The sequence below is a fragment of the Sminthopsis crassicaudata genome, chromosome 2, assembly GCF_048593235.1.
Source record: "Sminthopsis crassicaudata isolate SCR6 chromosome 2, ASM4859323v1, whole genome shotgun sequence".
Lineage (NCBI taxonomy): Eukaryota > Metazoa > Chordata > Mammalia > Dasyuromorphia > Dasyuridae > Sminthopsis > Sminthopsis crassicaudata.
Genome location: NC_133618.1, coordinates 982,854 through 1,008,425, shown reverse-complemented (window position 1 = coordinate 1,008,425; position 25,572 = coordinate 982,854). Strand labels below are relative to the sequence as shown.

At 63.0% G+C, this 25,572-nt stretch overlaps 2 protein-coding genes across 5 annotated transcripts; both read left to right on the top strand.

Annotated features, from left to right (window-relative positions):
• Nucleotides 1-78: 78 nt before the first annotated feature.
• On the top strand, nucleotides 79-16,147 carry UBXN2A (UBX domain protein 2A). 3 transcript variants are annotated; one of them, XM_074285352.1, is made up of 7 exons: nucleotides 79-615; nucleotides 8,888-8,942; nucleotides 11,139-11,274; nucleotides 11,978-12,084; nucleotides 12,928-13,065; nucleotides 13,273-13,431; nucleotides 14,752-16,147. In XM_074285352.1, the coding sequence occupies exons 2-7, from the start codon at nucleotides 8,902-8,904 to the stop codon at nucleotides 14,942-14,944; spliced, it is 774 nt and encodes a 257-aa protein (XP_074141453.1). In that variant the 5' UTR covers nucleotides 79-615; nucleotides 8,888-8,901; the 3' UTR covers nucleotides 14,945-16,147. The 3 variants fall into 3 exon arrangements, with proteins under 3 accessions (XP_074141453.1, XP_074141451.1, XP_074141452.1); XM_074285350.1 differs by lacking the exon at nucleotides 79-615 and adding an exon at nucleotides 3,038-5,604; XM_074285351.1 differs by lacking the exon at nucleotides 79-615 and adding an exon at nucleotides 5,735-8,721.
• A 1,253-nt stretch (nucleotides 16,148-17,400) lies between these two features.
• On the top strand, nucleotides 17,401-24,562 carry MFSD2B (MFSD2 lysolipid transporter B, sphingolipid). Of its 2 annotated transcripts, XM_074285349.1 has the most exons (14): nucleotides 17,401-17,886; nucleotides 19,436-19,561; nucleotides 19,705-19,829; nucleotides 19,946-20,069; nucleotides 20,150-20,232; nucleotides 20,476-20,620; nucleotides 20,691-20,781; nucleotides 20,873-20,991; nucleotides 21,189-21,272; nucleotides 21,426-21,506; nucleotides 21,574-21,683; nucleotides 22,143-22,286; nucleotides 22,623-22,799; nucleotides 23,483-24,562. In XM_074285349.1, exons 1-14 carry the CDS (start codon nucleotides 17,818-17,820, stop codon nucleotides 23,544-23,546), a joined length of 1,542 nt encoding a protein of 513 aa, XP_074141450.1. In that variant the 5' UTR covers nucleotides 17,401-17,817; the 3' UTR covers nucleotides 23,547-24,562. The 2 variants fall into 2 exon arrangements, with proteins under 2 accessions (XP_074141450.1, XP_074141448.1); XM_074285347.1 differs by lacking the exon at nucleotides 21,426-21,506 and having other exon boundaries at nucleotides 17,419-17,886.
• Nucleotides 24,563-25,572: the final 1,010 nt, after the last annotated feature.

Below are 25,572 nucleotides of genomic sequence, written 5' to 3'. Positions count from 1 at the left end.
CCTGCCCGGGCCCTCTCCTCCCCGCCCCCGGCCCGGGCCCTCTCCTCCCCCGCTCGGGTCCGGGCCGCCCCCTGCGCCGCCTGCGGAGCTCCCGGTCCAGCTCCCTGCAGCCCCCTCGGACCCGATGTCCGGCAGAGCGCGCCCCCAGCCCGAGGCTGGTCTGGGTTCCAGGGTCTGGGGATTCACCGGTCCCGCCTCCCTCCTCCCTCCTCCCCCCTCCGCCCGGCCCAGGGCAGGAAGCCAAAGCCGGGACCGGCCGAAGCCTGGGGCCGGGGCTCACTGGGCCGAAAGTCACCCCGGGGCGGCCCTTCCGGGTCTGGGGCCGGACACCGCGGGCCCGGGGCTGCGCAGAGCAGAGCCGGGGCCGGAACTCAGCGGGGCCCCCCACCCCGACCCCGGCTCCCGAGGGGGCGGGGGCCGCCCACCCTCCCCCGCGGGCCCTGGCCCGCCGCTCGCTCCCGCGGCTCGTTCCCGCCGCCGGGGCGGCGCACGCTCGTGCACGTCCGGCCCGGAACCGGAGGCCGGGAGGAGGAGGAAGAGGAGGAAAGGTCCGATCTGAGGGATCGCTTTGGAAAATTGAGGGGCGTCCCGGCGGTGCAGACGCGGGCGAGCCGGGTGAGGAGGGGGCCGAGCGGCGGGGGGGAGGGGCTTGTGGGGGAAGGGGAGGGGGACCACTCCCGCGGCGGGAGCGGGGCAGGTTCGGAGCCCGCCGCAGACGCAGCGGTCCTGAGAGATGGGAAGCGGGAATTGGGGGCGGGGCCCTTCGCCCGGTTGCCCCGGAGCTCCCGGGACCCTCCTTGCCCCTGCGGGCGCACCCCCGCTCCGCCGGCCCGGGCCCGGAAAGACCCCAGGGCCAGAGCGCGGAGCGGAGCCTGTGGGAGGCCGAGGGGCCGAGCCGGCAAAGGCCGCCTCAGAGGGCGGCTCCCGGGCTGAGGAAGCGGCCCAGAGACCTGGGGAGGAGGATCGGGGACCCCGGAACGCGGGGTCGGGGGGAGACTGGGGACCCGGGAATGTGGGGTCAGGGGAGGGGATCGGGGACCCCGGAACGCGGGGTGGGGGGGGAGACTGGGGACCCCGGAACGCGGGGTGGGGGGGGAGACTGGGGACCCCGGAACGCGGGGTCAGGGGAGGGGATCGGGGACCCCGAACGCGGGGTCAGCTCTGAGCAGGCTCAGGACGGCACAGAGGGGGGGTCACCCCCCATTCCGAGGGGTTGGAGAAGCCGCCCCCCCCACATCTGTGGCCTGGATGCCAGCAGCCCCTCCCCCATTCCTCCTCTTTGGCACTGGGCGCACCCTCCCCCCCCAGGAGAAGCCCAGGTGATTTCCGATGAGCACTCCGCTCTCGGTTTTGGCCATTTTCCCTGGGCCTCCCCCTCCTCCATCCCGCGGTTCCTGATGGCTCCCCCAGGAGTCTGCATTCAGCTTGGCGCATCCGTGGCCCCCCACCTCCGCGTGAGGTTTCCTCTGCTGGCTCCCGGCCAGACCTCAGTTTGGCTCTCCTGGCCATTTCTGGCCTTGCCCGAGGAGCCCCCTTCTCCGGCTGCACCAGCCCTTCCGTCCCCTCCCCCACCGGCAGCAGCCGCTCGGTCCGTGTGTCTTACCGCTGTCTGGCATCCGTCCCTCCCCCGGATCTGGAGAAGGGGGCATTGGCATCCCTGTGGTCGCTCCCCCACGTCCCGGCTTCCGCCGCTGGGCCCAGCCCCACTGTCCGCTTCCCTGATCTCGCTATTTCTGGGGCATTTTCACATTTTCTATTTGCCCGGGGGGATCTGGGACTTCGGCCCGGCTCACATTTGCAAGGACCCCCAGCTCCGTTTCCCGGTCCCCCCGAGGTGCTTTGACTTTGTTTGGGTGGAACTTTTTGGCTCTGAGCTCTCTGGCCCCTGCTCCCCCCTCCCCCCATTGCTCTAAAAGTGAGCTTTTCCCAGCTCTCGCCGGAATTTTCTCGCATTCACTAGATGAAGTGAAAAACGAATGCTTGTCCAATCCCTTGCAAACCTTAAAGGCTCTATCAATGCACGCGGCTGCTGTTCTTGTGTTTTTCTTGTGTGGGGCAAAAAGAGAGGTGAGGGCTTGACCACAGATCACAGCCCAAGAGGAGCCGCTCAGGAAGCACTTGGTACCTACTATGTGCCAGACGCTGTGTGTGCTAAGTGCTAGGGACGGAAAGCCAGCCCCTGCCTCCAGAGAGCCCTCCGTCTCCGGGGGAGACCCCCAAACAAGTAGGCATCAGGCCAGCTGGGGGAGGGGAGGAATCAGCCTACAGGGATGTTTGCCCAAGACTGGCCCCTCTGGGGGAGGACGCCCTTCCCCTCCCCCCAGCAGCCTTCCACAGGGGCTGTCCACCCGATCCACTCAGCTCGCCTGTGGCGGCAGCACGTGCACATCCCAGCAGGGCTGAACCCGGTGGGGGTCACTGAGAGACGCCAACCTGTGGGTGAGTTAGGGGAGCGTCTGCCCCAAGCCTGTGAAGAGACCCCCCCCACAAAGGGTGGGGGAGAAAGTTTGGTCTGTGGCCCTAATGTGGCTGAAGCAAGGGCTGAGACGGGGAGATCCCAGGGTCCTCTGCTGCACCCCAAGCCTCTGCCTCTCACCCTGACTTCCGTCCCGCCACTGGAATTGTCACTGAGTGACTCTGCCTCCCTTCAACTCAATTTCAGCGCAAGTCAGCGGGCTGGTCCTAAGTAAGAGACAAGACGGCAGGGACAGAAGCACCAGGAGCTGTCGTCCCGGCCCGCACGGGCCAGAGGGTGCATCTGACCAAGGCTTTGACGCTGTCATCGAGAGAGCTTAGGAAGGGGGTATCAAGGTCTCGACGCCCAGAGAAGTCCACCGGTCTTGTGTGCCAGTTTCCTGGTGGCACGCTGGCCTGGGGTTTGGGTGATGAATGGCGCTTTTTCACTTTCTCACCAGGCAGGGGAGTGGAACCAGGCCAGGTGCTGGCTTCCTTGCTTTTTAGCTTGGAGTTCTACCATGTTGTCACATGCCTTCAGGGAGGATGAAGGGGCCTGGGGTGGGGGTGGGGGGTCAACCACCACACCCATGCTGAATGATTTAACTTGGAAAAAGCTTAGAGCCCAAAGGAAGGCGGAGGGAGAGTTGGGTTTTGTTCCTGGATGATAGCAGCAGCACATATGGACCAAGTCTCTTCTCTGCTTGCCAATTTTGCCCTGATGATGAACACCAAGAACACATGGGTGCCCCGCCCTCCGCACAGGGACCAGGGGTTACAGCAAATAGAAAAGTGAATGAGCTCCCTTGCCTTGGCGGGCACTTTGCAGAAATGTCCACGGTGATGATGAGGTTGACCCCCAGTCAGGGCACGTTCACGTTCGGTGTTTGGAAGGCTCTGAGGGAAAGGGTGGGGGAGAGAAGATAGAGGACTGACCGCCCAGCTGGAGGTTTACAGAGCCCTTGTCCCCAGGGCTGTTGTACGGACGCTGTGCCGGCGCCATGCCGGGAAACCAAATTCATCTGCATCGCCTTGGGAACTTCTGCAGCTCGTCAACAGCACCAAGACTTTGTTGAATGCCGAGCACTCGAGCCCCACTGCAAAGGGCCCAGCTCGGACGGGCTGACTGTTGCTTGAATGCCCAGCATCTCTTGCCGAAAAGACTCTTTTACAGAGAATGAACAAATGCTCACGGGGAGGCTAGAAGAAGCCATACAAGGACACTCCCAAGGTCTCTGTTAAGAACTTTAGGATCACACAGGAGACCCTGGCCCAGGACCGTCCTCATCAGGGAAGGGGCCGTGCTCTAGGAGCAAAGCAGGATGGGATCAGCTCAGGAGAAACCCGAGATGTGCAGAACCAGAGAAGCTTCACAGGGACCCTGTGTCCGGCCAGCGGCAGAGTGGGTCTGATCGGCCCCAGTCAGATGCGCCAACTTGACTCTGACATAGTGCTGACCTTTGGCCTTCTGTGAGCACAGCGGACAAACAAGAAATAATGGGCAGAAGCAGGGAGATCAGCACCGGCTTCCTATAGAAGGGAGCCAGGGGAAGTCATGGAAGCAGGGGTGAGGAGGCCCTGAATTCAAATCCAGTCTCAGACACTTAGGAGTTGTGTGGTCCTGGGCAAGTCACTCCCCCCGTCTGACTCATCTGTACAGTGAGCTGGAGAAGGAAATGGTAGATCATTGCAGAATCTCTGCAGAGAAAGCCCCAAATGGGTCACCAAGAGTTGAACACAATGAAACAAGGAGGGAAACCATAGGCTTGGGAGCCCAAGGTTACTGCATTAAGATTTAGCGGGTGATGGAAAGGGGCTCCCCTCCAAGGCTTGTTGTGGCTGAAAGTCGGAGCTCTCTTTGCTTGGCCAGGTCCCCACAAGGGGATTCTGCTGACCTTTGAGCACCCGGGAATGGATGCCTGCCTCAGGGTCTCCTCTCTCTGGGAAGCCCAGGAGCCGAAGGTCAGCCTGAGAGGGGCTACTAGCTCCTTTAGCCTCTGCGGGGGAATGTTCCAACTGGAACTGAAGCTGCTGTCCACCTGGAAGGTCCGGAGAGCAACCGGACCTGACCCCCATACACAACTTGTGGGAAGTCCAGGGGATTTTGATTTAGGCTGGAGGAAGAAAGGCTTGAGAGGGCAACGCCCATCCCACAGAAGAGCTTTTCATTCGGTTCTGAGTGGCCCCAGAGAGTGGCCTGCTGGGAGTCAGATCCGCTGGCGCAAACAGCCCTCCCTGCCTCGGACTCCGATCTTCACAAAAGCAAGGAAGCCCAGCTCTTGTCCAGGATGGAAACAAAGAGGAGGATGAAGATGTTCTCGCGCTGTGGCCAGTGTTGGAGCCTCCCTGGCTCTCTGGAGCCCAGAGAAAGGCAGTCCCGACTTCCTGTACCTTGTATTTTGGAGGGGAGGGCTATTAGCCAACTATGGAAGTCTTGAAGCCAAACCCGGAGAAGGGGGATGCCGGTCTGGAGGCTCCTGGCCCCAGTGGGCTGCCTGTGGCTTCAGCCTCGCTCCCGCCCTTGAACATTAAGGCCCCAGTGCCGCCTCTGAGGCCAGCAGGGGCTCCCTTTGGGGCCTCTCACAGAGCGGGAATAGATGCCAGGGATTCTGTAGGGCTCCAGCACGCCCTACCCCTCGTCCTCGGAAGAAGCTAGTAGTCAGACCAAGCTGGAAACCCTGTCCTCCTCCTGCTCCTCCCCCTTTTCCCCTCCTCTTCATCCTTCTTTGTTCACACCCTCAGAGATGTGTCTTCTTGCTAAAGGCCGTGATATAACCTTTTGCCTGAGGAATGGGGAGGGAAGCATGTCCCACAGGCCAGGTTGCATGCTGGGGGGTCTGGCCCCGGGGCATCATGAAAGTGGCAGAGTGGGGGGCAGAGCCCTTTTTCTCCCAAACGAGGGGCTCTGCGGCCCAGGGAACGGCCTCCCTGCTCCCCGAGCTCAGCTCTTCCGGGCCCTCGCCCTCCAGGAGTCTGAAGTTAGTGAGCTGGCCACTGTCAGGGGTAGAGTGCACAAAGCAGCCAGAGTCACCGGGCGGCACCCAGAGGGAGCCTCGCTGCCAAGCTTAGCCAGTGCACTGGTTATTTCGGAATGGGCCCCTTTTTTAACAGGCTTTAATCCTGTGATCATGCGGAACGTCTTCTCAGTGTGTAAGTAGACATTTTCTTTCTTGAAGCTACTTGTGCTCCCTTCCCCTCTCTGGGTGTGAGTCAGAGATCCCAACTCTGGTGGGGGGGGGGGGGATTTTCCGGGAGCAGGATCAGCACCGTGGACAGCGGGATTGCGCCTCAGGTCTCTCAGTCAGTGGCTGGAGACTGGGAGGCCTGAAGGGGCGGCCTTCAGCTTTATGCCTTGGGAGCCTGGGATCCCCCAGTGGAAGCCTGTGGCCTCCACGCTGGAGGGCTGTGTCATAAGGTCCTATGGATCCCCGCTGTCCCGCCCCTCTAGGTCCTTCTCTGTCCCAGGCACCCAAGAGTGAGTTTTGAGCCCCCGTGTGCCATTTACTAGGTCTGGCTCATCCCTGTGGCCTCCTGAGTGGTTTCTTGTTGGGATAGCAGTCTTCCTCCTGTTCCCCTTCCCCTCTCTCTACTCACCCACCCCTCTTCCTCTCTGCTCCTCCCCTTTTCCTTTCTCCCCCCCTCTCTTTTTCCTCTCCTCCTCTCCCTGCTCCTCCTCCTCCTCACGCCCAGAATCCTCTGGCTCCTTCACTCCCGTGACCGGGTCCCTCCTTCCCTTGGCTGCCTCTTATAGGCTAAGAAGGCCGATCTCCAGCAGCCGGCCTGCCAGAGGCTTTCATCTTCTTCTCTCACTTGCCCCTCACCCCAGTCCCATGAAGGTAAATGCTATTATTAGCCCAGTTGCATCTGACTCCTTTCACATTAGCTTCTTAATCTTGTTTTTATCTCGCCTCGATTTCTTAACATAGCCCTTCGCTTCTGCACGGAGCCACTCCTTAGAGCAGAGACTTTTAAAGGGAATTTTCCAAAAGCAGAACTGAGCCAAGTCCACCGTATGTGGCAGCATGTTCTGGTCTCCATCTGCAGCCCTTTCGCCCTGTAGGGAAGGGGAGAAGGTGCACTTTCCAAAGCCAGCTCCTGCTCCGTGGCCCGCCAGCTCCTGCCTCGTGGCCTGCCAGCTCCTGCCTGGCAGATGGGGCTTTCGTGGCCGTTTTGCTCCTGCCCTTCTCTCTTGCCTCCCATTTGGAGCTCTGCTCTAGAACTAGACACAAGAGCAGACTCGTCCGCCCATCAGATCTATGCAGGGAAAGGAGTCACTCTGTGTCAGAGCAGGAAATGATACAAGAATGGAAGCTCCTTGAGGCAGAACCTATCCCGCTTATGCATTTGCGTTCCCAGTGCCTGGGACATCTTGGGTCCTGAATAGCCACATGAGGCTGTGGTTAGGACCCTAGACTTGAGTTCAAATATGGCCACAGTCACCCTTGTGCTGAGCCACAGTGGACAAGCCATTAAACCTCTCAGCCTGTTTCCTCTTCTGGAACAAAGGGGATTAATGCTAGCCCCTAATTCCCAAGATAATGAGATCCTATCTGCAAAGGATTTCATTAGCCTTGAAGAGGTTTTTTTAATTCCCTAATTTACTCTTCTCCAGGGCCAGTCTTGGTCAGGATTATGAGCATTTTCTCCCTTTGTTTACTTAAATAGTGAAGTTTAATTAAATTAACTGAAGACATTGGTTCTTGTCTTCAGGACTGCTGTTTCGTGGCCCAGGAATATTCCTTTCTTCTCCTGGACCTATATTTTTTCCAGCTCTTGGATGAAAGCTAAAATAAGCTTTTGGTGAAGGGACGAGTGAAGAAGAATGGGCCAAGTTCTGGGGGCACGAGGCCTCTCCCGCTCCCCAGAGGCTTCCCTTCCAGGGGGCGACTGGCAGAGCGTGGAGCTGACGGCCGCAGTGGTGGGGACATCTCCTTTGGAACCACATGAGGGGATCGGGAAGGTGAGAAAGCTGCCCAGGTTGCAGGCAGAGAAGAGACTTTGACAGCCCTTAAAATGGGCCTTCCTTAAATGGGTCTCCCAGCCTCCCGTCTTTTGTCATTTTTGTCACTTTGCTGGGCTTGTTTTCCTTTGTATCTCACTCCTTACTGGGGTCCTGAGCAGTCTTAGGTAAATGGCTTACCATTCTTTTGAGAATTCTCCCCGCCCCCTTTGTAATCTACTCATCCTGTCCCTAATCCCTCCGGCTCTGGCGGTCACCCTGAACTCTGGCCGCCTTGGTCCTCCTCACCCTCAGCTCAGGGGGGGGGAGGGGGCCCTGCGTGTCCCTCCCCAGACGCTCCCTTTCCTGCTGCTGGTCCCTGGGAACTCCACGGGGAGGCGGGGCCGGAAGGGCAGAGGAGCCAGCACACTCTGCTTCCCTCTTGAGGAACCAGCCCGCAGTTGGCTGCATTCTGGCTTCATGGTCGGAACAGGTTCAGGTAGAGCCTTGTTCCTCTGGCGGAGGGCTGATACGTGAACGCTGCGGCCCGTGGAGTCCCGTGGAGTGAGGTGACAAGCGGGAAAGGTCAGCGTTGGGAGGGACGAAGATCAGCGGCTCCCGGGCTCCCTGAGGGGCCGGGACGTCACTTTTGTTGCCAGTTGCATCCATCCCGTCCCCGTGAGCTGTCCTTTGTGATGACGGGGAGAAGGGGGACAGTGTGGTCCAACTAAGCCCCCCCTCAGGTTGGCTGACAGGATCTGTGGCGTCCGCCGCTGAGCCTCCTCCCCCACACAGGGGGAAGGCCCTTGGTTAAAAGGCCATTTCTAATGAGGGCTTCTCTTTCTCACACCCCCCTTTCCCAAGCATCGGCCCACAGGACGAAGGGGTTTTGAAGAGCTGACGGACGGCTAAGAGTGCCCATGAGCCCAAGCCAGGCCCTCCTTGGGCCCGTAACGCCCCCGTTGACTTGGGGCCCGCGGCTTTCTTGCCGTTCATTGGAGGAATCCTTTCCGTGGCTTGGCTGCCTCCCCCTGCAGGTTCAGGCGGCCCTTCCTAGGGTTTCTCTCACTCACGGCACAGTCTGACCGCATCACGTTCGCGTCCCTCCGCCTGTTTAGTCGTACTTCACTCTGGAGACTTCTGCTTTGTTCCCGGCCCTTAACTATTTTTTTAAAAAAGTGCTACTAGAAGTATCGAGATGCTACAGGACTTCCTCCGAGCAGTGGGCTTCAGACCCTTCGGGCCACTGCGCAGCCCCGCGGCCCAGCTCCACCAGCAGCGGGTGGCTGTGCCCGCTCCTCCGGGTCTTCGCCAGTGGGCGGCCGCGGGTGAAGCCGGGCGGTCTGGATGGCCGTTCTCTCTGCAGTCCTTCCCTGGCGAGCCTCAGGCCGCTTCTCTGCTGGGGGGAGGGGGGGGGACAGTCTGAGGGTGCCTCAGGGGCGGAGCTGGGAAGGGGCGCTGTTGCTGACATGGTCGCCTTCTTTCACGTTTCAGCTGGGGCTGCCAGGATGAAGGAGGTGGAGAAGCTGGAAAGCCTCCGAGAAGACTGGTGAGTGAGGAGGGCCCCGCCTGGGCTTCCCTTCCCCCTTCCCCAGCCCTCAAGTACTCTGCGCTTCTACTGGGTGGCACCCTGGGTCCTTCGGGAGCTGGAGCTGGAAATGTCTCTGGGCCAGCTGCCGTTTGCTGACTGGTGACAGGCTTTGGAGTTTAAGGGCCCCTGTGAGAGGCACAGGCTGTTTCTCCCTGCCTCGGTTTCCCTCTCAAGGGCCTCCTCACTCAGATTCTATCAGTAATACAGATTATTTCAAAGTCTTTGGGATTTGGGCGGGAAAGGAGACGGGAAAGCAGTAGGCAGGCCCGGAGCCCTTACTGTGCACCAATGTGCTAGCCCTTTTTACAATTATATTTTTGATTCTCATAACAAACCTGAGAAACAGGTGCTCTTAATGATCCCCATTTTACAGTTGACAAAACCGAGGTAGACAGAGGTGAAGTGACTTTCCCAGACTCACACAGCTAGGAAGTGTCCAAGGCTGAATTTGAACTCCTGACTCGGTGCCAGCACTCTCCCCCTGCACCACTGGCTGCCTCTGGGGGATCTTTGACCAGCAGACTGCTTTGCCAGGCAGGTGTCCTTCCGCCTGCATTAAGGGAAACTTGAGCATCAGCTGGCCACTGGCTTCCTCCATGTGAGCAGCGCCCTGGGCCAGGAAATGAGACCTGAAGGGCCTCAGGGGTGCCTTCGAACCCCTTCCCCATCCTCTCCCACGACCTATTCATCTTTATCCACGGTGCTAGTGATCCGACGGTCCCCCCAGCATTCCCTTGCCCCTATCAGGGCCTTCACAGCTAGTGAGAAGGGGCCTAGGCACCTCTAGGAACGTCTTCCCCTGAACCAGAGCCCCTTTCCTGCCGGCTGGGCCTGGAGAGAGCCCCCCCCCCCAGCAGAAAAGTCAGGGTGTTGGGGGCAGCCAAAGGGGTTTGTGGGATGTCCGCAGGGGGCACTGCCTGAATTCTGGAAAAGGGCCCCAAGAAGCCTTTCCAGGGGAGAAACCCAAAACCTGCTTGGAGTGGGCAGTGAGGCGGCTGGCTCCCTCCAAACCTGGGACCAGCCTGGGACTGGGAGGGCTGGTCCTGCCCTCCCAAGTATTTCCAGGGGGCCAAGTCCTTGAAAAAAGTGAAATTTGTAACTAAAATCTACTCCCTGTTAATTTCCACGTGTGAGGGCGTGACCGGAGTGCTAAGAGGGGAATCAAGGCCACATCCCTGCTGGGGGGGAGGGGGGCACTGACCAGGGAGCCTGGGGGGCTGTGAAGAGGGGAATCAAGGCCATGGTCCTGTGGGGGCGCTGACCAGGGTGCTGAATGGGCTGCTAAGAGGGGAATCACTCCCATTGTCCTCTGGGGGCGCTGAGCAGCGTGCTGAGTGGAGCTGCTAGGAGGGGAATCATGGCCACATCCCTGCTGTGGGGGCGCTGACCGGGGTGCTGAGGGGGCTGCTAAGAGGGGAATCACTGCCATTGTCCTCTGGGGGCGCTGACCGGGGTGCTGAGGGGGCTGCTAGGAGGGGAATCACGGCCACATCCCTGCTGTGGGGGCGCTGACCGGGGTGCTGAATGGGCTGCTAAGAGGGGAATCACTGCCATTGTCCTCTGGGGGCGCTGAGCAGCGTGCTGAGTGGAGCTGCTAGGAGGGGAATCATGGCCACATCCCTGCTGTGGGGGCGCTGACCGGGGTGCTGAGGGGGCTGCTAGGAGGGGAATCTCAGCCATGTTTCTGTAAGGGTCTCCTTGCCTGCTGAGCTCTCTTGCCATGAGGGGTGTGCAGGCTCTTGTTTGAGGAGCGGCTGGGGAGGAGGGCTGTCAGTGGGTTGTTGCTGGTCTGGTGAACATGGCCCTCAGGTGCAGGGGATGGGAGCTGCTTGTGTGCTAGGGAGAGCTTTTCTGGGAGTTTTAGGACCATTCGGGGGCTGAGGGGTTGCACTGTAATCCCTTGCTTCTCCCCCAAACCCAGCACAGGGTGCTATGCATGGTCATCCCCCGGGACCCGTTTCCACCAGTCTCTAGTGGGGACAAGGAATTCTCCACGTTGGGGGTCCATTGTCACCAAGCAGTGCCAGGGACTTGGGTTCCCTGCCCTGAGGAGCCAGGCACCGCCCGGCCTCTGCCCTTGTGCTCCCCCTCCTCCATGGCCGGGGGCGCTGGCCTCCCAAGGCCGCAGGCTCAGCTCCTTCCTTTGTCCCGTAGGGTTTGTGACTCTGGAGCCGAAGGGCAGACCCTCCATGGCGGCCAGGCCAAAAGCTGCGAGCTGCTCTTCGACAGCCTCTTGGAGGAAGCCCAGAAGATTGGCACCGAGTGCTTGCCCTCCACCGACAGGAGACAGGTGGGTGTCCGGTGCCCGGGCCGAGCCTTTCGGCCCCACCCAGGGGCCTCAGAAATTTAGCTTCCCAAGGGTGAGGTGGGATTTTTGCAGGAAGATGTTGGGGGGCTGGAGGGCTGGAGCAGCTCCTGACTGCACAAGGCAGGGACCCCATATTAGAGCCGCCTGATCCTCCCCCCTCCCTTTGGGGCAGCACCCTCCAGGGAGGATGCCCAGAAACTGCAGAGCATCTTGGGAGGGAATCCAGAGGCTGGGGCCAGACAGCGGAGGACAGCTCAGCTGGGACGCGGCTCCCAGAGAAGGCTTGGAGGAGCAGGTGCCCTGGTTGGCCCCTATTTCCCAGGGGCACACTGAAGCTTGAGATCCAGAGGGAAATGGCCTGCCTAGACAGGTGTGGGGGGCGCTTGCCACCGTGCGGCTGCTGGGATTTAGGCCCCGTGTGTGGGAGCCCCAGCTCATATTCCCAGCCTGGGGGATTGTTGGGCTCTGCCCTCCCTCCCTGAGCTGAAAGCACTTCTTGGAACTTTGGGGGAATCGCTTTGCCCTGAGGGCGGCGCTGTTCCCAGAGACCAGGGAGATGCTTCCCAGCAGAACGTCCCGGGTGCCCGAGAGGGGCTCACTGGCTCCTTCCCGGTGCATCTCCCCAGCAGGTCACCCTGGGGGTGGCCGGCCTGACTGCCTCAGTTTCCCTTGTGGCCTCTCACAGGCTGACGTGAGCATTAAGCTCTGGAAGAATGGGTTCACCGTGAACGATGAGTTCCGCAGTTACGGGGACGGGGCCAGCCAGCAGTTCCTGAATGCCATCAGAAAGGGGTACGTGGCCGGGATGGGGTGTCTGAAGATGGGGGGGGGGCTTTTTGTTGCCTCTCGCTTGTCCCAGAGTCCCCGGGGGTGGAGGGAGGCCCCAAGGTCACTGCTGTGTCCCTCCCAGAAACGAAGGAAGTCTTGCCAAGAACGCTCGAGACCCACTGCCCAGTCTCCATTTGGGAGGCCCGGAGAAGGCCAGGGGTCCTGGCTGGGGATCCTTTCCCCTCTCCCTCTCCTTTGCCATACCACAGAGATCTCCTCAGGGTCCCGGGCTGGCAGATGGCGGTGGAAACTAGAAGCCAGGACCTCTGGGGAGGGTGATGGGGAATCGATGGGCGTCAATCTCTGGGTGCCGGGAGGGCTGGCCCATCCAGGGCGGCTCCCCTGGGATCCCAGCTGAATGGGGAGACCTGCCTTCCTGAGGCAGCCCCCGCCCTCAAGGAGCCTCCAGGCTAACGAAGGTGTAGGAAGGCAGCTCCGGCCCAGGTGGCCTGTGGTAATGAAGGGGGGCCGGGGAAGGCTTCCCGGAGGAGGGGGAACTTGGCTGAGACACAAAGGCAGTCAGGGAGGCCAGTGCTGGACGGGAGAGAGGAAGGTCAGCAGAGGAGTCCAGGCGGGGAGGACGAAGGGCTCCGGAGGCCAAGCAGAACCGGGTAGCCCGGGGCCTCCCCGACTCGCTCCCTGGCGCCCTCCGGGCCTAGTGAGCCTCCAGTTCCTGCCATGATTCTCTCACGAGTGCTCTTGGGCCTCCTGCCGCTAACACGGGGCCTCCCTGCCCCAGGAGGGCCCCCAGAGCTGCCTGGGTGCGGTTTTCACTCCGCCGTGGCCCTGACTTCCGCTCTCCCCCAGGGAGCTGCCCCTGGAGCTGCAGGGCATGTTTGACAAGGAGGAGGTGGACGTGAAGGTGGAGGACAAGAAGAAGGAGGTCTACGTGTCCAAAAAGCCCCCCTTCCAGCCCTTCTCGGGGCTGGGCCACCGGCTGGGGAGGTAGGCGGGGTCCCCCGGGCTTGAAACTGGTGTGCGCTGGGCCCCCGGAGAGCCGCCCCTTGGGCCTGGGAAGGAAGTCACCCATGGGCTTTTCCCCGGGGCATGGAGGTGGGGCGCCTGCGGCCTCAGGCCGCTCTGTGCAGAGTCCCGCTCTGGAGGGCCGGCGGCACCGAGTTCTGGGCTCCAGCCTTTCCTCTCCTCCTGCAGCGCTACCCCGAGAATTGTTTCCAGGGCAAGCGGTGGGGACTCCGGGCACCCGAAGCCTCTGAGCTCCGTCCCCTTGAACCCCTCGGAGCCCATCACCAGCGTCCAGATCTGGCTCGCCGATGGGAAGAGGCTCGTGCAGAGGTTCAACGTGTCCCACAGGTGTGTGCCGGGCTGGGGGCCGGGCCGGGGGCCTGGGTCTCCGACACTCACTTCCTCAGCTCGGCCTGAGAGAGAATTTGCTGGCCCTGAAAGAGGGGGGAGGAGGCAGCCCGGACGCCGCAGGTTCTGTGAGGGGCTCTCAGCTTTTTGCAAGAGCGATTCCATCGCCCTCCAGAGTGCTCGTTATTCTGAAGGAGGAAGGCAGAGCTGGGGAGAGGGCCCCGTCCAAGGGCTCCAGCCCCACTGGAGGGAGGGGCCCTTTCCAGCGAATCAGCAGCTGCATTTAAGCAGCAAGAAATCGCCACTCACATTCAGCTGTTTCCATAGCAACCACCTGGGCCCCCTTTGAAAGAGACCTGTGAAGTAGGGGACTCTGCTCCTAACATTAAGAGCACCTGGTGACGTCACTAGGCCCGAAGCTTTTGACAAAGGCCGGTTCTGAGCCCTCTAGAGGCGCGGTCACCTGCAGTCCAGGCGGGGAGGACGAGGGGCTCCGGAGGGGGCCGCCCGGCAGGGCCGGGGGTGAAGGGCCCAGCCTTTGAGACAGGCCCCAGCAGCGGAGGACGCACAGGGCAGCTTAGAAAGGAGCTGCAGCGATTCCGCCCAGGAGCCTGGGCCGGGGGAGCCAGAGAGAGCCCACCCGGAAAACTGGGAAACGCGGAGAGGGTCTGCGGTTGCTCCTCCCCTGGGTACGCAGGCAGCATGGAGTGCAGTGGAAGACAGCCTGGATTAGAGACGGGCGGCCAGGTGGCGCGGTGGGCAGGGCGCCGGCCCGCTCCCCTAAAGCTGCGGAGGAGTCAGCGCTGGCCCAAGGGACAAACTGGGTGCTCGGCATACAGACGCACGGGCCCCACCCCCGGCGGCAGAAGCGGGAGCCGGCGCAAGCTCTCCCCCGTTACGCCCCGGGCCGGGGAGGAGGAAGCCCCCTTTGCCGGCGGATGGGAGTCCATGGCCGGCGCCGGGTGAATCGGAGGGCCGGGAGCCTCCATGTTCCCAGAGCAAGGCCTGGCGTGTAGGGCGCGGGAAGAAGTCCCGTGACCCTGGCAGGAGCGGGCCGGGTGCAGTCAGCAACAAACACTTCATAAACCCCAAGCAGGGCGGCCGTCTCCACTCGGTTTCCCGTTCACGAGCACCTGCTGTGGGCCGGGCCCGGTGCGGGCAGTGTAGACAGGATGGGGACCGGGAATAACCCAGGGACAGTGGAGCGAACACGAGTGGGAAATCTCAGAGCGTGGGGGCGGATTTCACAGAGCTGGGCCAGGACCTGGGGAAGGAAGGGCTGGAACCGCCCCTCGCTCATTCTGCCTCCTCCCTCCCCAGGGTGAGCCACGTCCGAGACTTCATCAGGAGGTACGAAGGCCCCCAGAGGAGCCGGCCCTTCGCGCTGGTCACCGCTCTTCCCGGCCTCAGGCTGCTGGACGACGCCCTCACACTAGAGGAGGCGCAGCTGCAGAACGCCGTGGTCATCCAGAGGCGCCAGGCCCCTCACGCCGCCCTGCAGGGCCTGTCCTAACCCTGGCGCTGGAGCCACTGGCTGGGGGGCCCCTGGCTGCTCTCCGGGCACCTCCCGGCCCTTTTCTCCCAGAGATCACGGCGGGGAGCCGGGAGCGGCGGGATGCGGCTGGATGGGGGGCTGCCGGCGAACAGCGGGGGTCTTGGGTCCGGCTCGTTCTAGGTGACCCTTGGAAATGGTAGATGCTTCATCTTCTCCTGGCCCTGGGCCGGAGCCTCAGGTTGAACGAGCTCTCTGGACGTCCCTCTGCTCCCCCCAGGGGCCCGCTCCTCAGGGTCTCCCCTCCCGCCCACCTCTGTCAAACAGACGCCGGCTCCTGTCGGGAGCTCCAGCGGACGCGGCGGCTGAGCTCCCCGGCGGGGCCTTCCCCCGGATTCTTTCTATGGCGACTCTAAGCACAAGCAATTAAGGCAGAGAAAGAAACAGGAGTGGAGGCCCCTCCCTCCTTTGCAGGGAGCCCCACGTGGCGTGGGCTCTCGTGGGCTTCGTACTCCTGGAAAATGCTGCAAGGGAACCCGAGCCTTCCTCCAGTCCCGTCCCGCACCCGCAGCATGGCGCGCCCTTCGTTCCGTTTGCCGAGAACCCCCAGAAACCTCAGCAGAGCAGCGCTTTGCTCCCAGCGAATTAGGACGGCGGACGCCCCCAAACCCCCCCCCCGTGCCCGATCCCTGGGGGACGTGGAGGAGGCCGCTTTGCTGGAGGACCGGCCACAGCCCCGGCGGTTGTCCCCCGCCCCCATCCTGCCCGGCAGTTTGGTCCCTCCCTTGGCATTGGCAGAATGCCCAGGGATGGGCAGGAGCTCCTTCGGGGGGAGGGAGCGCCCGCTGGCCGGCTCTCCAGGGGAGAGTGGGGTTCTGAGCCTCGGGCGGCAATCTGCCCTGGAACTGTGCAGACCGCTCCTGCCCAGGGATGAGAGCCGGCGTGGGTCCCCGGCTTCTCTGCGGGAGAATGGGGAGGAGTCCTCCTGACCTTCGACTGTTAGAACCCGTGGGGCTTCCAGGGCACCGGGCGGGTCTCGGCCACAGGGAGCGGCCCCTTCCGGCCCGCCGAGGGGCAAGGGGCAGACTTCAGTGCCTTAAAGCATTTAGGACGACGGTCACCGGAAAGGCTCGTCGGGACGTGGGCGTCTGCCCGGCCTCCCCCTCTCCCCGGCCATCGGTCAGTGTGGAGACTCAGTGTTCTAAATAAAGTTAGGAAACCGCCCAGTGCCTCTGTCTGTGTCCGGGGCAGGAGAGGGGCACAGTGAGTGTGAGTGTGTGAGACCGTGAGTGTGTGTGTGTGAGTGAGTGAGTGTGTGAGGCCGTGAGTGTGTGTGAGAGTGTGTGAGTGAGTGTGTGAGGCCGTGAGTGTGTGTGAGTGTGAGAGACCGTGAGTGTGTGTGAGAGTGAGTGAGTGTGAGTGTGTGAGGCTGTGAGTGTGTGTGAGTGTTTTTCCAGCTCCACCTGGGGCAGCGCTCATGTTGAAAACCCAGAGAAAGCGCCTGCGTTCCAGGTGTGGCTGCCTCCGGGACTGGGGAGACGCGCGTCCGAGGGGCGAGCCCCATGTGGAGAGCACGCCCTGGGAGGCTGGGGGGGCGGGGGAGGCAGGAGGGAATGGCCACAGGGTCTGACAAGTGCGGCGGGAGCCAGAGCGGCGCCTTTCTCTAGATGCGGGCGCCCGGGCTCGCCGGCACCCTCCGTCAGCCCGGCCCGAAGCCCTCGGACGCGTCCGGTCACTCACGGAAAAGCCCCTTTTACAACGAGGGGAACGGGGAAATGGAGATCACGGCGGGGCCAGGAAGCGTCCGCGGTCCCATGTGAACTCTGGGCCCTGCGCTCCCTCAGTCAGGAACGGCCCGTGTGGCCGCGTTACTTAAGACGGGAGGGGAAAGGGCGCCGTGTGTGGCCCTACTGTGTGCCGTGGGCTTCCTCACGTGTGGCTTCAGGTGGCCCTCCCCCCTCGTGGGAGACGGCGCCGCTACGATCCCGTTTCACCCAGAATCACCTCCGGAGGAGGCGCGGCTGGTGGGGGGCGGGCCTGACCTGTCTTTAATGTGTGGGTGTAATGTTTACATGTGTGTGTGAAATATGTACGTGTGTCTGTGTGTGTAAAAATGTGCAATATCTGTAAAATAGGTGTGGGTACTATGTCTGTGCGTGTGTAAAACATACATGTGTGTGTGTGGGATCCGGGTGGAATATGTGGGCATGAACATGCATCCATGTCTATGTGGGCGTAAATGTCCATAGAAGTGCGGATGTGTCAAATATACACCCCCCCCCAATCCTTTTTAAGGTGCCTTCTGGAGGCAGCCGGGGGGAGGGGCCGCCAGGAAAACTGCTCCGGGTTGGGGAAGGGGAAGGGGGTGAGGCAGCCGGTGCCCGCGGCCAGAGCCTGGCGCCCCTCCCCCCAGGACGGCAGTCTGGGCTCGGCCTGGCGCAGGGCACCACACTGGCCACATTTTGCTTTGAAGGCTTCCTCCCCGCGCCTTTCCAGCCTCCGCCCGGCCGCGGCCGCTCCATCCCTCCCTGGCCGGGAGCCCGGGCAGGTCCTGGCTCTTGGGCCGCGCTCCCCTCACTCCCCCCGCTGCTTCTCGCAGCGCCCGAGCGCCCGTCCCGGGGCCCCCAGGTCCCCGCTCCGCCTTCACCCCGGCCTCCACGGGAAGGAGACTGAAGGCCCAACCGGCCTCCGGCGGGCCCCTCCGCTGGGGGATCCCAGAACCCGGCCTCGGCCCCACCCCGGCGGCCTCTTCCTCCCCAGCGCATCTGGAGGGCGGGGGTCCTCCTGCCCCCTCCTGCCCCGCCCTCTCCAGCCCCGCCCCCAAGCCCCGGCTCCAGAAGAAGAGGAGCCGGCGCTCCTGGTGGCCACGACACCGAGGTAGAGGCGGCGGCCGGATGGCAGCTTCCACTCGGGATCGCGACCCAGGCCCCCGGATCCTCGAGGAAGAGGAGGAGCCCCCTCAGGTGAAGCGGGGGGGGGGGGCGCTAGGCCGGGGGTCAGCAGCGGCCGGGCTTCCTCCCGCACAGTTTCTCGCGGATACGGGAGGCAGCTGCGGGCCGGCGGCCCCCGAGCGGGGTGGAAGGGGGGAGGGGGACTGCTTCCGGACTTTCTCGGAGCCAGCCTCCCCCCCCCCCCCCCCCCCGCGGCCCTCCCACCGCTCTCTATGACTTGGCTTTCCGCGGCTGGGGAAGTGTGAGGGCGTGAGCTGCCAGATAACGGCTAGAGGGGGCCCAGGGAGGGCCGGGGCGGCGGGTGGGGCCCCGGGGCGGCCTGGGCGCCCGCTCCTCCCCAGGACGGTTCCCGGGGCTGGCGCAGACCCCCGCACCTTCTCTGCAGCCGGGGGGGGAGGGGGACAAGGGGCTATGGTCAAGCGGCCGCCCTCCCACCCCGCTGGAGGCTCTGCACCCGCCTGGCCGGCCGTCTACACTCTCTCCCACGCACACTCATGCATGTTCCCGCATCCTTATGTGCCCTCTTGCACTCATTTTCTTTTTTTTTTTTTTTATTCATTTTTCCAAATTATCCCCTCCCTCCCTCCACTCCCTCCCCCCCCCCCCATGGCAGGCAATCCCATACATTTTACATGTGTTACAATATAACCCAGATACAATATATGTGTGTAAATACCATTTTCTTGTTGCACATTAATTATTAGATTCCGAAGGTACATGTAACCTGGGTAGATAGACAGTAGTGCTAAGAGTTTACATTCACTTCCCAGTGTTCCTTCTCTGGGTGTAGCTGATTCTGTCCATCATTGATCAATTGGAATTGGATTAGCTCTTCTTTATGTTGAAGACCTCCACTTCCATCAGAATACATCCTCATACAGTATTGTTGTTGAAGTGTATAGTGATCTTCTGGTTCTGCTCATTTCACTCAGCATCAGTTGATGTAAGTCTCTCCAGGCCTCTCTGTATTCCTCCTGCTGGTCATTTCTTACAGAGCAATAATATTCCATAACCTTAATATACCACAATTTACCCAACCATTCTCCAATGGATGGACATCCATTCATCTTCCAGTTTCTAGCTACAACAAAAAGAGCTGCCACAAACATTTTGGCACATACAGGTCTCTTTAGTATTTCTCTGGGATATAAGCCCAGGAGTAGCACTGCTGGCTCAAAGGGGACGCACATTTTGATAACTTTTGGGGCATAGTTCCAGATTCTTGCCCTCATTTTCACACTCATGCACACGCACCCCCGCTAGGAGGGCGCCCGCCCGCGGCCCCACAGCTCGGAGATTCCAGGGAGGCCAACCACATCCGGGCCCGGAGCCTGCGGGACAGGCCTTGCCTCTCAGCCCTTCCTTCCGTTCGCCTCCATCGATCCCATTCATTGAGCATTTATTAGGAGCCAGCTGTATGCATCAGGCAGAGCGGTATTTATCAGGCAGGCAGCGCTGTATACATGGGGCCACGAAGGCCAGAGCCCCCCCCATGGCGCCGCCGCGGGGCTCTGAAGCCCCCGGGGGGGGGGCGGGGCCGCTGACACCCGCCTCTCCCCAGGATGGTCCCGGTGGGCGCCTCTCCGTGATCTCCAAGCTCTGTTACAGCCTTGGGGGCGCCCCCAACCAGGCGGCCTCCAGCGCAGCAGCCTTCTACCTGCAGCTCTTCCTGCTCGACGTGGCCCGGGTGAGAGCCTCCCGCCGGCCCCCCTCCCCCCCCCGGCCAGAGCCCCCCCCCCGCCCCCCCCCCGCCAGAGCCCCCCTCCCCGGCCAGGGCGCCCCGCCCCGGGAAGGCCCGGCGCCCTCTCACTTCTGCTCCTGTGGCCGCAGATCCCGGCCGCCCAAGCCTCGCTCGTCCTGTTCGCGGGGAGGCTGTCGGGGGCGGCGGCAGACCCCGCGGCCGGATTCCTCGTCAGCCGGAGCCCAAGGACGCGCCTGGGCCGCCTCACCCCCTGGTGAGCGGGGGGGGGGGGGGGGGGGAGGGGGGGGCGCGGGGGGGGCGGGGCCCGTCCTGAGGGACGGAGGCCGGACTCACCTTTCTTTCCCCCCCCCCCTCCCCCCCCCCCCCCAGGATCCTGGGCTGCTCGCCCTTCCTGGGCCTCACCTACTTCTTGCTGTGGTTCCTGCCCCCCGTGGGCCGCCTGCGGGCGCTCTGGTACGGGGCCTTCTACTGCCTCTTCCAGGCGCTGTCCACGGTGAGGGCTCGGGCCGGGGCGCGGGAGGGGGGGGGGCGGGGCTGGTCCCCCTCGAGGCGCTGACGCGCCCCCTCCTCCAGCTGCTGCAGGTCCCCTACTCGGCCCTCACCATGTTCCTCACTCGGGACCAGCAGGAGAGGGACTCGGCCACTGCCTATCGTGAGTGGCTCAGGGGGCGTCCGGGGCTCCCGGACTCGTGAGCAAGTATTAAGTGCCTGCTGTGTGCCAAGCACTAGGAACACAAAGATAGCCCCGTCGTGGGGATGCGGTGGGGGAGGGGGGGGAGGGAGCCTGGATGAGACTGAGGGCTTCCTGGGCAGCTCCTGAGGCTCACTTTGGGGGGAGGTGGAGGCAGGCGCCCCCCAGCCCGGAGGGTGAGCCCGGGACCCTGGCCCTGCCCCCCCAGGATGACGATGGAGATGGCCGGCACGCTGATCGGAGCCACGGCCCACGGCCTCATCGTGGCCGGCGCCCACGAGGCCCCCGCGTGCCCGGAGGCCAACCTCACGGCCCCCCCGCCGTCTCCGGCCTCGGGCGCCCCTCCGCACACGGTGAGCCGGGGGCCCTTCTGGGGGGGCCGCGGGGGCGGGCCCAGGCCCCCGTGACCGCGCCTTCCCACAGAGCCAGCGCTACATGATCGCCGCGGGGGTCGTCGCGGGAACCTACCCCCTGTGCGCCGCCCTGCTGGCCCTGGGGACCTCGGAGGAAGACGGTGAGGGGGCGGCGGGAGGGGGGGTCGGGGGGCGGGCGGGGGATGCGAAGGGCGGACCCTCTCCTAACGCTCCGCCTGCCGCGGCCTCCAGATCTCGGCGGCCTCCAGCGCAGGGGGCTCCCCTTCCTCCAGGGCCTCGGCCACACCCTCCGGCACCAGCCCTACCAGCGGCTCGTGGCTGCCTTCCTCTTCATCTCCGCCGCCGTCCAGGTACCTCCGGGCCCGGCCCCTCCCCCACCCTGTCCTCCGAGAGCCCCAGCCCCGCCCCCCCCCTCCCCACCCGGGTAGAGCCCCGGGATGGCTGACACTTCTCCCTCCCCCTCCGGAGGCGCCCCCAGAACACGGAGCCGGCCCTCGGAGCCCGGGTCCTGGCCCCCCCCAACAGCCGCGCCCTCCCGCCCCCACAGGTTCAGCAGAGCTATCTGGTCCTGTTCTGCACCCACGCGGCCCCCCTGCACAGCCACACGCAGAACCTGGTGCTGCTGGTGCTGGTGAGGGGGCCTGACAGGCCATGGGGAGGAGGGGAGCAGGTCACACGGGGGGTGGAGGCCCCGGCTGCAGGCGCTGGTCACTGTCGGGGCCCTGGTTGGGCTTGGAGCTCCCTGCCCCCCACGGTGTGGACAGCCCGGTTCCCCTCCCCCAAGGTGGCCGCTGTCCTGAGCACCCCCTTCTGGGAATGGTTCCTGCTGAGAGTGGGGAAGAAGTCCGCAGCCTGCGGGATCGGGGTGAGTGAGGAGGGGGGGCGGCCCAGGGGGGGTTAAAGCGGCCTCTAACGGCCCCTCCCCTCCACAGGCGATGGTGCCCTCTGCGCTGCTGCTGGCAGCCGTGCCCACCGCCCCCGTGGCCTACAGCGTGGCCTTCGTGTCCGGCGCCAGCATTGCCGTGGCCTCGCTGCTGCCCTGGTAGGTGGCCAGGGCCAGGCTCCTCTGGGTGGGCGGCGGGGGCAGGGGGAGGTCAGGGACACCGAAGGGAGAGGCGGGCAGGACCGGAGGGGGGCTGTGGGTTTGGCAAAAGCAAGCTGGAAGGCTCCCATCTGTGCCCAGACAGGCTGGGGAGGCTGGGAGGCCCCGGAGCTTCTGGGGTGCGAGGGAGCCCAGTGGGGGGGGATGGGCATGTAGCCCCTCCTGTGTGCCCAGGCCTGTGCTGAGTGTCCCACAATCCTCCTCTCACTGCCCCCCAGACCACCCCGGGAGGGAGGCCCAAGCAGGGGAGGAACGGGTCCTGACTCGGGTTTCCCCTCTCCGGGCCCAGCGCTCCCCCCTGGCACTCCCCCCCCCACCCTGAGTTGGAGCAGAGAGGAAGGAGGCGCTGGGGGGGGCCGGTGGCCCGCGGGGTCACCCACACCCGGGGCTCTGTCCCAGGTCCATGCTGCCCGACGTCGTGGACGACTTCAGGCTCCAGAGACTTCCTCTGAAGGACCTGGAAACCATCTTCTACTCTTCCTACGTCTTCTTCACCAAGCTGTCGGGGGCCGCGGCCCTGGGCATCTCCACCCTGAGCCTGGAGTGAGTGACGGAGGCTGGGGGGCCGGGCCCGAGGGGAGCAGGGGTGTGAGGGGGCCGGGGGGGGGGGGCCGGGAGGGGGCCTGGCCTCCTTGTGCAGCCTTGGGGCCCCGGGGCGGGGGGCTTTCTGTCCGGAGAGTGTTTGGGCTCCTCCCGGGTCGATCCTGCCCCCCTGATGTCCCAGGGGTTGGGGAGGTCCCCGAGGACAGATCACTTCCACCGAGTCGCCCTCCCTCCCTGTTTCCCAGTGACACAATTTCCTCGGGGGTCCTCGATCCGCCGCGTTGCGGGCCTGGGCTCCGAGCCGGGGAGGGCAGGGGCTTTACGGGGTCGTCTCAGCTTCGCAGGGTACGAGTCCGGGGCCTGTAAGCAGTCTGAGCAGGCGGTCCTGGCGCTCAAGGTCTTGATCGGAGCCGTCCCCACCAGCATGGTGCTGCTGGGGCTGGCCATTCTGTCGGCGTACCCCATCACGGAGCAGCGGCGCCAGGAGACCGCCCGCAAGCTGGATGTGCTGAGGTGGGCCCCGGCGCACTCCCAGCCTGGCCGCGCTGACCCGAGGCTCGGGGAGAAGGGCCCAGTGACCGGGGAGAGGGCCGGCGGGTGGAGAATGGCCCCGGAGTCCGGGAAGGGCTAAGGCGAGAGCTGTAAATTGGGGAACCTTCCGCCAAGCCCTAGTGAATCCCGGGAGCGGGGAGAGCACCCGCTGCCGCAGCGTGGGGGGGAAGCCCTGGGGGTCGGAGGGCACGGTCTGGAGAGAAGCAGACTGAGCCGGAGGAGGAGGACGGGAGGGAGGCTCAAGGAGAGGCCACAGGCTGCAGAGAGCTGAGGATGGAGGAAAGGCCACTGGTCCCCTGGGAGAGCTCGTTGGAAGGGGTCTAGGAGGCGGTGGGGGGAAAGTGGAGGCCCCGAGTGCAGAGTCTAGCCAGGATGGGGGAGAGAGAAGGTCAGTGAGGGCCCGGGATTTGGGAGAGCTGGCCATGCCCCAGGCAGCAATGAGAGAATAGTTAGGGGAGACGACGAGAGGGGGCAGCTGGCTAGGAGATGAAAGGGGGCTGGTGGAGGAGCTTGGGGAAGGGAGGGGGCCATCTTGAGCAAACGAGGTTTGGGGTGGGGAGGGGAGCGCAGGGGCCGGGTTTGGAGGGAGGGCGTGGGGGCCGGTGGGAGCGGGAGCCCACCCTCAGCTTGGCTCTCTTCTCCAGGAAGGAGGTGTCCACGCCAGGACCCCCAGTCCCAGCCGAGCCCAGGGTGGAGCCACAGCTCTGACCACGGGGCCCTGAGCCCAGCCCAGCAGCGCCACGCCCGGCGAAGGCCTTGGACTCTAGCTCCCAGCCTGGCTTCCGCCGGGCTTTAAGAAGGATGGGGCTCAAAATGTGAAGTGGGAAGGTAATCCCACGCCAGCGCTCAGGCTGGTGCTTCCCCGGAGCCTGCCGGCCTCTGCTCATCCCCAGAGCTGCCAGGTACTTATCCCCAGAGCTGCCAGGTACTTATCCCCAGAGCTGCCAGGTAGCCGGGCCACAGCCCTTCTTGGAGCCTGAAAGACATTTCCCTTATTCCCATTCCATATGTCCGAAGACATTTCCTGATGTTGATCCTCTCCCCCTCCCTCCCCACTGCTCCGAATGCAGCATCCCCCCCACTTCCACAGTCGCCCTGGATCCTTCAAGAACTCTTCCCCGCCTCCCTCCACTGGCTTATCCAACATGGCGCCAAGGCCCCTGCTTCCGTCTCAGCAGCCTCTCCCAGACACGCCCCTCCGCTCCTCTGAACCAGACCCTCATCCTCACACCCTGCAGTGGCTTCTGGGGGCTCCCCCATCTCAGCTCTGGGTATTCTCGCTGGTGTCCCCCAGGCTGGAACACTCTCCCTTCTCCATTCCCCAATTCAAAAAGCCCCCTTCTCCAGGAAGCCCTCCCTAACCCTTCTTCACGGCAGTGCCTTTCCTGTTAACTTGTTTTGCGTATTGTCGTCCCCAGCCCCGACCCCCCAACTAGATTGTAAGCTCCACAAGGTCAGGGACTGGGTCTTTTTGTACCTTGGCGCCTGGCACACAGCAGGTGCTTAATAAAGGTTTATTGAGTGATTACCTGCCAAAAACCAACAGCTTATAATTCCTTCCCCAAGTTTCAGAAAGACAGAAGGGGCAGTTTTGCAGAAACTGGAGCAGGTGCCCCCCCCCCAGCACTAAAGAAGTGTGTCCTTTTCTGATTTAAAGCAAAAAAGCAAAACAAAACAAAAAATAAAGTTGTACTGAGGGGGTAGCAGGTCCGCCCCCTACCATGGAGGCTGGGCTTGGATTCCTTCGTGGGTCTGGAACTTGTCTGCCGCCGCCTCCACCGGCTGATGTCTAAGTGCAGAGGGGAGCTCTCTGACCAGCGGGCCCGGCTGAATCCAGCTGCGTCCTTGCATGGCCCAAGAAACCTCTGCCGGCTGCTGTAGGAGGGTCTGATCTTCGAATTCAGAGACACTACACTGGACTGCACAGATGCCACTTATTTCTGAAATCCTGCCCATTTCTAATGGCCCCTCCCCCATGTAAAAATGGCTGCTTCCAACATGGAGAGCGTTTGTTAAAAGTTTACTGTGTGCCAGGTATGGTGCTGAGTGTGGGGGAAACAAAGACAAGACAGACAGCTCCTGTCCTCAGGAAGCAAAGAGCTGGAAAGGGGGAGGGAAGGAGAAAGAGTGAGGGACCCAAGGAAGTCGGGGCAGCTGGGGAAGAAGCGGAAAGTCCAGAAATTGAATCGTGACCAGACTAAATGAGCAAGGTGATCAAGCAAAGGATTTCTCGATTTAAAAGGGAGGGGGAGAGCGCTGGCCTGTGGATGAAGGGTGGGAGGAGGTCCCGCAACAGAGAAACAGCTCAGCAAAATCCCCTGACCACAGCTATGGAGTCGCATCTCTGCTACAAGGAAGGGGGGTGTTTCCTCAAGCACACTCTGGAACCATGTCTGGCTGCTGAACCGAACCTGGCTTCTGATGCTCCTAGGGCTCTTTCCAGTGCGGCTCCCGAAGGAGCCTATTCTCCACTCTTGGGATGCAGTAAAATTCTACTCCCCCCCCCCCCATGTCACTTGTTGGGTCTTTGCTTAATCAGCAGATATTCATGGCATGCTCTTAGTCATTCTCCCGGTGCCCTGCAGCTGTGGTGTCCCTCAGGTTCTGTGCTGGGCTCTTCTTCTGGTGACCTCTCTCAGCTTCTGTGGGTTTCATGCCATCTCTGTGCTGAAGATCCTCAAATCTACCAATTCTGCCTCAATTTCTCATCTCCAACTGGATGTCCAGTAAACAC